Consider the following 12,026-nt stretch of genomic DNA (forward strand, 5'->3'; position numbering starts at 1 on the left):
TTTTAGAATTGTTTATTGTGGTTTGGGACATTCGCCTGCGAATGTTACATGGATATAGAAAGCAGAATTTAAAATTTTTGAAATTTGAAAAATATATCTCTGACAGTTTTGTTTAAACTGCTGTATTTATTAAAGTGTGCAATCACAAGGGAAGGAAATTCACTTTCCACTATTAGAAACGATATTAAATAATACTGCGTATTCGGATTTGCTTTATTTTAAAGTAGGGTCACAATTTTAAATATCGATTCTTACATTGATGAGGCTTGCGATCGAAATGCTGTCGTTTTTAGTATTAAAAAATTAATTCTTTAAATTCAGGTGCCACATTTACGTTAATATATTAAAGACACGACATTTCCAAGGTCAAATAAAAATTTTTAAGTGAAGATAGATTAATGTCGATTTCGAAACGAAAAACTTAAAATGTGTCAAATTTTAATATATTTAAGATTCACATGCTCAGTCGTGTTTAGAATCGATATTCATTGTTTAGAACATTTTCAATCGAAAAATATATTAATGGAAAATGCAGAATTCGAAAATCTTGATAATTGGAAAGAATCAACATGATGTACACAATTTTTATTCGTGAATTTTTATTATGTTCATAGTTTTAATTTGTCGAATTTTTATTATGTACATAATTTGATTTAATGAATTTCTAATTTCTATTAAGTACATAATTATAATTCACCGTATTTTCTTTATCAAAATAATTGTAATTTGTTCAATTTCTATTATGTAATATAATTTTAATTTGTCGTATTTGTTTTATGTAAATATTTTTAATTTGCTGAATTTTTATATGTACATAATTTTATTTTTGAATTTTTATTGTGTACCTAATTCTAATTTTTGAATTTTCATTATGTTTTAAATTTTTATTCGCCGAAATTTTACTATGTACAATAAATAAGTATTTTTGAATTTCTATTATGCGTTATAATTTAATAATTTGTTTGGCGCGCGCGAAGGGCGCGCTTGTGTTATCTAGTTTAATAAAAAAAATATATATATTTGTGTGTGTGTAAATGCGTAGCGCGATAAATTATTATTTTTGACGTTTTGCCTACACTTTGGGGAGATGCGCGTGAGATCAGTGACTTCGTGTGCCGATCAGCTGATTGGAAATGTTTCCATTCGAAAGTTTGAGTCATAGTTTATATCACGCTATTCTGATGTAAATACATAATTTTCTTATAAAAATTGGTGCCTGTTGACAATTATTATTGACAGAGGCAGATCGCCTTGATTGTTGCTTAAAAATGACAGAAGAATTATCTGGTGTAACCATAGTGATATTTATAGCAGCGGGCGTTTTAACAATATTATTGCTGTTTATTTTCGCGAAACGACAAATCATGAGATTTGCTCTGAGATCTCGTCGAGGTCCTCATATTCCTATAGGACACGATGCGAAAAAAGTGCGTCTCACAGTTTAATATTTTGAGGTTAACCTGCTGTTATATATACACTGTTTTATTATTTAATATATGTTTTAGTCTTTGAAAAAGGAAATAGAGAGGAGGATTGAAGTTATACCTAGGATCCAATATGAACCGCAGCTCATTAGTGATCCTAGGTACATTTTGACTCCAGGAGGCCAAGCTCCGCCACATTATTATAGATTGAAAGCAGTTGACGATGTTAAAACCTTGGGTAAGTTATCATTGTATTGCTGTATTGATGCTATTTCATATCATTTGTGTTTGCAGAAGCGGAGATTACAAAATATGACAATTGTTTGAAGAGACATCCTTCAGAGAATCTGAGAGCGTACTTACTCACCACACTTGCTACTGCATTAAATGGAAATGGTCAGCGTTTAATACACCAGTTCTGTGATTTGTATGAACATGCAAGACATGATCCTACTGAATTCGGTGACGAGGAATATCAAGTATACACTCGTTTGTTTCTAAAATTAATGGATGCGTAAGTATAATTCAGAATGTCTACTTATTGATTTGCTTTGTAACAAAAAATTCTGAGTATTAACAAAATATGTTTTAAATATTGCTGAAAAAAAAAGAATATAATTTAATATTTATATTATTTACTCAAAATATTTAATTTTACGTATTTATATTATTAAATATATTTTATTAAAATTATTTATAAATGATTTATTATTCATAGGGCGCGTTTATTGAAATCATATCCAAGCAGTAGAAAGTCTAGTCCTAGTCGTACACCAATCAAGAAAAACGTGGAGACAAAGAGAAATATTTTAGAACCACGAATGCGTCCACCAGAAGAACAGATTCTAACTGGCTCGAGACCTAATACTTTAACAGTAATGACGTTAGACAATAGCGAAACGTCCGTGTAGCATTATGAGTGCCGTCACATACAACATATGTGACGAGGAATTGTAGGTAGGTACTGAAATAATCTTACGAAACTATTATATGCGAATGAAACGTCCGATTAAGTTAGGAAAATCATTAAAATGCATTTTTACTTTTGTGATAAGTAAAAGAGGTTTTCACATTCTATTCAAGTTGAATATCAGTATTAGTTGAATAATATATTTTATAGACAACGAATATTTGTTTTTTTAACTTGTTTATTATATTTATACTAAAATTAATCTCTTATATAAAATAAAATTTTCGCATTTTTTGCATAGACATTGCTTGTAAAATTACTATGTTGACAAGTATATAAACAGTATAAGTCGTCGAATTAGAAAATTAGTAACACAATTTTTTAAAGTGTTTACTGTATCATCTGTAATTTTGACGATGACAGTAGAAGACATTAAGTCGATAATGACTAATCATAATTATATTATTCAATTATCTTCTTCTCAAATGATTTATTAAAATTTGCACACACGCAGTGCATAAAAAATTTACATATCTCTAAATAATTCCAGAAAATATCGAAAATAAAAAATAATAGTTGTTTTTTCTTTTGAATATTTATATATTTTTCAACAATGACGAATTAGCATATCTTTTTCTACAGTTTACTGTTCAAATATTGAAATGTTTAATGTTTATCTAACGAATTGGATATTAATTATGCTGTAAGAAGATAGCTCTAACAAGTGTATGAACTTATCAGAATTTCTCGTAATTATTATTCTATAGCAATAAAGTATAGAAAATAAAATTGTCAGGAAAACATATAAATTATTCATTATAATTATAGGATTGAATATTATTAATGAAGTGTAAGGCTAAGTGTAATACAAATAAGTAAATCAATTTCAATATAAAATCTTCCCTTTTTTAATATAAAAATATTTTATGTAAATAGATTTTTAGTTATATGTGGGAATATAAGTTTTGACTGATAAGTAATTTGTCCACTGTAAATTATAGTCTTCTTCATGCCTTAATAAGATTAATGCGCTTTGAAACGCAGATATATACACATCAGGTACAGAACTGGTCCTCATGTGATTCAGCCATGTCATAATCTAAATAAAATCAGTACGATTTATACATATATATTATATATTTATGTATTATATATGTGTATTGTCCATTTCACACACGACGAAAAATTTCGACAATTGTAATATTGTAAAAGTAACATTTTTTTTAAGCTAATAAATATTATAACACGATAATTAAAAATTCCCCCCTTGTAATTTATTTATTAAAATATTTTGCATAAATATTTTTATACATACCTGACAAGATATGGACTTCCACATTTGTCGATCAATAAGCACAGAAAGGGCCTGTGGGAACAATCTTATCCTGTCATCTCGCAAAGTAATTAGTAATTCTTTTTTCGGCAATAAGCAATCCATGCCCGATAAACAGATGATCGAGACAAATAAGATATCACAGTAAAAGATTATATTGTTTTTTTCTTGTGATGTCTCCAATATAAGCGCATCAATATGACTCATAAAATTTAAAATCCAATCTTTTTGGGATCCAAGATCACAAGATTTCTCCAATCTTAAGTTAGTTTGCACTTTTTGTATATTTTCTAACAAATATTTTTGCATCCTGTAAAGAGAAAAAAAATTATTTTTATTGGACAATCTTTACCTGGAAATTATAATAGTTATAATTATTAATATTTACTCAGGATTAGACACAGCCACATTGATAGGTTCATTTAGCCAAGTGAGTGGTGAATTAATAGAATTCAGTTCCCTGAAAGATACTTCAGCTCTAATAGCAATGGCGTTCCTCAGTTTTTTCGGCGTCACTTCCCACCAAATGCTAGGTGACGTCATTCTTTCGATGTCTTTGGCCAATAATTCCATCGTGGCTGTAAGATATTTCTTGAAATAATTGGATGTTAAATCGACTTTCTCTAATATTTCTTCCAACATATTGGTAAGTAACGTGCGGTTTCCTATATGTATCACGTTGCTTTTCAAAGCGGTGATGTACGAAGACATAATGTAATTGTACAAATCGATTGATCTTTCGTCATTGAGTAAGATTTTCTCAATGATGCAATGTAGAGAAGTCTCGAGAAATTGTTTCAGAGAATTGGGTTGAATGGCTTGGCACAGCTCGTCGAGATTCGAGTAAAGCACTAGATGTTTCTCATTTAGCAACAATCGACCAGCTTCCGATGCGGATGTGTACATCGATAGGAAACTCTCCGTGAGCAATTTCGCCGATGCAGAGATTTGACAGTGACGACTCACAATTGATAGACTGTACTCCTTAGCCTCCTCCGATATCTGCATAGTTTCCTTCAAGAAATCCCACTTTACATTCGGTAATGGTTTTTTGTATTTATGCGCGAATATGCGTAGACATTCTATCACAGCTCTCTGATTACTCAGATCAGCCTTGTTGCCTCGTCTCAGATATTCGCCAACAGCCCTTATCACGCTCCTCTCTGGCAAATACTTGTAGTTCTGCGGTTCTCCTTGCGGCCACGTGTATATTCGCGACTTAAAGCCGCTCAATTCATCCTCGATATAAAAAATTAAAAGATCTCCAGCTGCCGACAAAACGTTTTTGTTCACCTTCTTCAACATCTGAATCCAACAACTGCCCGGTATGTATTGCAAGGCATCTTCGGGTTTATCACCTTCATTGGCTACCTTTCCGGGATAAGCGCAGGACACTACGAGATCTGATTGAAAGTCCAGGGGCAAAGCACTTAGAGGAACTCGTTCCAGATGGTAAGATCTCAACGCCTTGAACGCCGCTTCCGCGACCCTCGTGTCTTCGCAAATTGCGTAATCCCACAGAAGCGTCACGATGTCAACGATGAATTTATCATAGTCGTCACTCGCACGGAATGGATACGATGGAATATCCGCAAAGAGCTCGCATAAACTCTCCAGCACCACAGTGCGTTTTTCCTTGCGCATCTTCGGCGCTAATACCTGCCAGGTGGAGTAGATACCTATCATATAAAAGAGTCTTATAAAGAACTATATAACAAGATAAAAAAGAATTAAATAATAAAATTGTAATACAATATATTAAAAAAAAATATATATATATATATATATATATATATATTAAGGTTCCTGAGTCAGAGGCGAGAGAGCACAGGCTGAAATTTTTTTAGATGCCATTTTTAAATGAAAAGATAATTTTGAAATGGCATCTAAGAATTTTTAACATGTGTTTTCTTTGACGTCAAAATCTAACATGGTTGCGGCGAAGACTCAGGAGCCTTAAAGATATAGATTGTATTTAAATATGTGTACCTATCACCGCAGATTTGCACAAAGCAGAGATGCTATTGAGTGCGAGTGCGCTAGCAGTCCCGCCGTTCAAATCGACGCAGCGATTCAAGATCTGCGACAGCAACGGTACAAGTTCCTCACCGTGCTCAGGTCGGTTCTCGCAGATGTATTTGATCGCCTGAGCACACGTCACGTCCGAGTGCCAACTGCGATCAGTCTCCATAGTATCCATCAGAGCAGTGGATATGAAGCGGTAGCAACGTGGCTCCTTCTCCAACGCCTTCGTGTAGAGCTGGATCGCGAAGTACTTCATCGGTTTGCCGCTGTTAAACATCGTGTCCAACGTGTGGATGACAATCGGCAAGTTCTCCTTGGACATGGCGAACTCGGGGACGGTTAGCAGCAGATATTTCAAGATAAAACTATCACGTGACTTGGTTAATTTATGCAACAACAGGGATAGAACGTGCGACGCGAAGGAGTTGATCTCCCGCGCTATTTGCAGGAGAATGTCGCAGGTTTTCTGTACAACGATGGCTTCGTCGCTGTATAGGAAGATTCCACACAAAATAAGCTTGCACATGTATCTTAGATCGATCGGTGCGAGTGATAAGTTTTCCAACCATGACAGAATATCGTTTTCCAGAGAATACAGACTGCGAATGAGTTCTGTATAAAACTGGATATATCTGTTGCTGTAGCTAAACATGAGCAGCGTTTTGTTTGAGACAATATCGTCACTATTGCCTATTTGTTTTTGTGACATTATTCTGATTAATAATTCTTTTGCTACCGCTAATGCATCAGAACACAATAGTGATGGATAAGCCAGCCATTTTAACAGGGATGCAGCTAATGCATTTAATAATATGATGTTACACGGCATTTTGTCCACGATGATTGCACCTATAATATAAAAGTGATCAAGATCAACTCGCGAAATTTTAAATCTACTTTTTGAAGAGATAATTTCATATTATTTTAGATTATATTATTTTTATATATATATATATATTGACTTTTATATATCGTCTTATTAAATACTTACATATCTGAAGAACATTGAGCAAATAAGCTGCGGGACATATTAAGATTATTTCCGTCATCATAGCTATCGTGATATTTCCTATATCATCACGAGACCGTTCCATTAGATCCAAGATTGTGCAAAAATTTTGCACCGGTTCATGCCCGTATTCCAAAAGCTGTATTATCAAAGACGCGATTAAAGGTATCAGAGTCGTGCAATATTCTTCATCTCCTTTCAGTAAGGATACTTCGGCGAGTTCAAGCACTCGATAGTTCGCATCGATGCAAGTATCTATCCGACTTGTACACAACCAGAGTAAAATTTCTGCTTGTAAATCCAAAGTGTTACTAGATTTGATTACAAGTTGCCATGTCTCACGTTTGCAGCTCTCGCATAAGTCCATGGACGGATTACACAGTATATACATGAATACAGGTCGTAATAGCTCTATACTTTGTTCCATAACACTAAAATTTGAATAAATTTAAATTTAGTATATGTATAGAAGTATAGTTACTATTTTCAATTGGAAAATATGAATAGAGCATATTTCATCTTTTTATTTATTCTGTTCCAATTATACTTTTTTGAATCTTTAATAGAAAAAAAAAACATCTCTAGTTTATGAAAATTTACAAATTTTGATACATATATTATAAAAAACATACCGTTTATCATGATGATGCAAGATGAGTTTTATTTGATTCAATACAGATCTCCAGCTGAGCTTTTCCTGACTTAGGATTGTGATAAATGGATGCTGCGTAGGCGCTTGAAGAGTATATTTGCTGCATTCATTTTGTATTTTCCAATCCAATATCAAGAGTTGACCCACAGCTATAGTAATGGCATTATAATTTCTGCAAATTTTAATTATAATAAATATAATAATAATAAATTAATGATGATATAAATATCTATATCATTTTCTAATATCTATATTATTGATAGTTTGATACTTGCACATACTTTGAAGAAGATAAACATGCCATAAAGTTCGCTAATGCAGATTTAACATCCCATAATCCAATTTCAACAAGTACAATCAATGCTTGACATGCAGATGTGCTGACTATAAAATCATCGCTGTTGCATTTAGTTGAGAGCAATTTAAATTCTGCTATCTGCAAAGAAAAAATATATAAAAATAAAACAAAGCTATATTAATCATATATAATTATCATTGAAATTAAAATTTTTTATTCACCTTTGAAATATCATTTTCTTCTACTAACTTTTTCTTGATCGTATCAATCAATTTGGATATTGCCTGTAGAAAAATAATTGAGTAACAATAGTTTTCCTAATATAAATATGTAACCAATATTTAATATTATTGATATTTACATGTGATATTAAAGTGGGATTTTGTGATCTTAATTTATAATCTATTTCGTCCATGGTAATTAGTGTGATCTATATTAAATTATTATTTAGCTTTTAAGCTTTATTCTTAATTGTCTAAAATTTTTTGCAATAAGAATACACTTAAACGAGGATATATGTGTGAACTCATAAAATATAAGATCAACGTATATTAATTAAGAAATGTTAAATCCGTCTTTTCCACGTTGAATAATAAACACAACTTAATTTAAGCGATACTGTGTACAATGTGTACATGATGCTCGCCATCTTGTCAGATCAGCTGTTTGATCTAAGAATAGCATGCGCAGTAGCATGATACATATACATACACATACATTATAATAAATTGCACAGTAAAACAGAAAACAATGTATTTAATAATAATTCTACTAATTTTTGACTAATTTTATTTATCATTTAATGGCCTATCAATTAATAACTCATTTAATTTAAAGTCTTTAATTTAATATCTCAAGACTCATATTGATTAGCAGAATCCGCGAGAAAAATTTATTTTCGTATATTAAATTAATTTACAGATAAATATTACCGGTGATGCAATTGACGTGCAATAAAATTCGTCCGAATTAATTAAATAATTTCGCGAAGAGATAAATAATATTGATAAATTTTTAAAATTGAAAATGACATGTATATTTATATTTATCAATATATAATTTACTTTTATTGACAAAAACCTTTCTTTCAAGTTGGGAATTTGTAATTGTAATTATTAAATAATACATGAAATAAAGAAAAAAAGCACGTGTTTAACTTAAAAAATTAAATTTCTGCGCATTTCTAATTTATACTTTACATTGAGAACTTTCTTTATTATTTATTTGTATCGTTTAGCCAATTTATTATTTATTAGTATTACATTTGACGTATAAAAATTAAATAAAAAGAGTTTACTTAATAATATATGTATTTCTACATCTTTTACTTTATTTTTAGATTTAAAAAAATTTCTTGAACAGAGGATGAATAAGGAACAAAATTTTGAATTGCAAAGGTAGCGTAAAATAATAGAGAGAAATTTTGAGATTTTTCAATATATTTATTTATATGGACAAGTGTCGGAGCATAGTGCACAATATATTTAATATATAGTAGTCTGAGGAAGGGGGATTCAGAGTACATTCTGGAGTTTGAACACAATATCTTACAATTTAACGACAAGATGCCTGCATGTTTTTTTTTCTTTCGTATCTGCTTCTGTACGTTATGTTTACTCGTATATTCATATATACTCGAGATGTATAATATATAAAGCGTAACGAGTCACTATTTTTATCATTCTAAAAAAAGGAGACGAGAATAAGGGTCCTTGTTTATTATGTTATGTACTCAGTTCTTATCGTTGACCACATTCATTCTTATACATATCTTTCATTCTTCTTTTACACACATGCACACATACACGCATACATTCTTGCACTTATTCTAGTTCTTTCTTTCGTATTATCTTTCTCTCTCTCTCTCTCTTCCTCTTTCTCCTATGATACGTGATTATGCAACGTCCTAGCAAATATGCGTAGTACTCGCTACAATATCGTATCCTTAGGATAGACGGAGGTTGTCTCCAATTACTAATTACATTCATTCACTATTACACATGGGTAGCGAGTTGCGCGTCTCAAGGGAATTCTCGTTTCTGCCGAATAAAGCGGAGATAGCCGGGAGAATAGGGGGAACACGTTTGCTTGAACCATAAAATTGTAACCAACCCGTCTTCCGGTATGATTCGAGTGTGGATGCAATATAAAGCTTTCTGATTACGAGGGCTACAATTCGGAGACGATAACTCCTTTTTTCTCTCTTTTTCTCTCTTCTCTTTCTATATATATATATTCTTCTAATTATTGATTAACGATCTATATTAAAATTCTTTTTTTTTCTTTCTTATTAAAAGCGAATACATTTTACAGCCTGTACAATCGAGCGAAACATTGCGGCGCATTCTTTCTTTCACTCTTATTCTTCACCAGGGCAGGGTCCAGGTACTCAGGCTATCTCTCTGCGTGTTTCTCTTTTCTTTCTTTTCTTCCTTCTTCGTTTTTTTTTTTTTTTTTTTTTATGTTTGCGAAGATTCCGAAGAATCGGGCTCCTTGATCTTTATCTTTTCATGTACTCTCTCTCTTTCTTGTTCGGTTTCCTTTCTCTTTTTATATTATTTGCCTCTTCTTTTTATAAAAATCGCAGCGCAGCACCAGCATTTATTTCTTTTAAAGCCCACCCCTTTGTCCGCTGGACACCTCACTAAAACTGAGGCGGATCATACTTTTTTTAAAATTTCTTTCATTCACTCTTTCACACATACACACATACATTAAGCATACACGCGCACGCTTTTTCGCTCTCGCAAGTGCGCATTTCTTTATCGCGATTTCGTTCATATATTCGACAAAGTGATTGCATTGCGTTTTACCACTCTTTTCCTTCATTTTTTTCATTTTATTAAATATGTTTTGCTCTGTTGTGCTGCGAGAAACGCATCATCAATCGTTTTCATATCATATCTTTTGATTTGGCATTTGCAAACATTGCCTGATAAAATTTTTCACCGCCGCATTTTTCTCTGTTTCTCTTTCTATCTTCTATCTTACGTCACACATTGACAATAGTAATAAAATAATATAATTAATAATCTCAATAAATCGTATAATATAAATATATATATATATATATATATATATATATATATATAAAGTGGATGACGATAGTCGTTACTGAACAAATATTATATAGAGTTTATACATACATATATATATATAGTTGCATATGCGCAATATACGTCTCGCTGTTTTTATTTATCCATTCTTTGGATCTAGCTCGTGTCCCCCTTCTCCATCTCTCCCTTGTTTCCCTAACGTTTGCATACATCGCTGGCTACCATTATTTTAAACAAATAGCGTTCTAGCATCAAATTTACAGTCACTTAACGCCATTTAATTATTTAGAATCATCGCATTACACAAGTCTCTTTTTTTAAATCTTTCTCGTCTTGTTCTCGACATACGTCTTTTATCAACCACACGTTCGCCTCGCAAAGACGAGATTTCTAGTCACTTTAATCGGCATTCGAATGATCGATCGCACAGATCACGGATTCTCTGTTCCCCTAAGAGATAGTTTATCAGCAAGTTATACAATTTTTCTCTACAAAAATCGAAATTTGCGGTCGCGTATATAATTCTTACAATCGTCTTTCTTTACAATAAAATACATTGACACGGATTTACCGTACATCGCGGAAACATCGCGCACGCACACATTATGCTTGTACAAGGCAGTCGACTCACGCGATTCGCTACTACTCTTTCTCATCTCGTGTGTATCCTTATATACGAGTGCAATATTTGTTTTCTCCTCTCTTTTACACGCACGCACACATACGCGCTTCGCTCTCTCGCTCTCCTAAGTTTCTACGTTCGATAAAAACTCCATCACATCGCCTCGACAAACACATATACGCTCGAATCTGAGAGTCGGGGGTAGAGCCGCGCTAGCACGCATTAAATCCACGCTTTTCGTAATTTTTTTTGCCAGCACGGCCCCGTAAACGCGAAGGCAGTCCACTGTCTGTCTTCGCGTGTTTCAGTCTAACGAGATGTCTGACTCCTCGTGACAGTTGTCACATATGTCTCTCACGCCTCGTCCCGCGATTCAGATCTATATATATGTATTGTGTAATATATAGACTCTTCTTTATCTATCATGTTAACTTCGAATACGAAGGTCTCTACTTCTTAATCAATTATTTTGCTGGATCAGCAATTCTCTCTCCGTTTCTTTCTGAACTACCGTCTTATCTAGATCAGAATATCCATCTAAGACTAGGCACTAGAAAGCAAAGGAAAGACCGAGCTTATACCAGGAAATCAGACAGACGTCAACGAGGAGTCAGCGCAACTTGGGTGGCACCGAGCCTAACTCAGTCTACACCGAAACGAGGCAACTCTCGCTCGATCCCTTCTCGTGGAACGCTCA

General features: G+C 32.8%; 2 protein-coding genes across 2 annotated transcripts; one reads left to right on the forward strand and one right to left on the reverse strand.

Moving 5' to 3' along the window:
* The first annotated feature begins 1,008 nt into the window (after positions 1-1,008).
* LOC114935006 (lipid transport auxiliary protein 1) lies at positions 1,009-2,636 on the forward strand. Its single transcript, XM_029307749.2, has 4 exons — positions 1,009-1,427; positions 1,506-1,662; positions 1,719-1,938; positions 2,143-2,636. The coding sequence occupies exons 1-4, from the start codon at positions 1,269-1,271 to the stop codon at positions 2,333-2,335; spliced, it is 729 nt and encodes a 242-aa protein (XP_029163582.1). The 5' UTR covers positions 1,009-1,268; the 3' UTR covers positions 2,336-2,636.
* Positions 2,637-2,638: 2 nt separating this feature from the next.
* Positions 2,639-8,309, reverse strand: LOC114935007 (focadhesin). The gene is made up of 9 exons (XM_029307750.2): positions 8,013-8,309; positions 7,873-7,935; positions 7,635-7,789; positions 7,334-7,525; positions 6,684-7,132; positions 5,657-6,541; positions 4,056-5,346; positions 3,650-3,977; positions 2,639-3,433 (listed from the first exon to the last, which is right to left on the reverse strand). The coding sequence occupies exons 1-9, from the start codon at positions 8,064-8,066 to the stop codon at positions 3,275-3,277; spliced, it is 3,576 nt and encodes a 1,191-aa protein (XP_029163583.1). The 5' UTR covers positions 8,067-8,309; the 3' UTR covers positions 2,639-3,274.
* Between the last annotated feature and the right edge of the window lie 3,717 nt (positions 8,310-12,026).

The sequence above is a fragment of the Nylanderia fulva genome, unplaced genomic scaffold (assembly GCF_048542155.1).
Source record: "Nylanderia fulva isolate GAGA-0341 unplaced genomic scaffold, ASM4854215v1 Scaffold35, whole genome shotgun sequence".
Classification (NCBI taxonomy): Eukaryota; Metazoa; Arthropoda; class Insecta; order Hymenoptera; family Formicidae; genus Nylanderia; species Nylanderia fulva.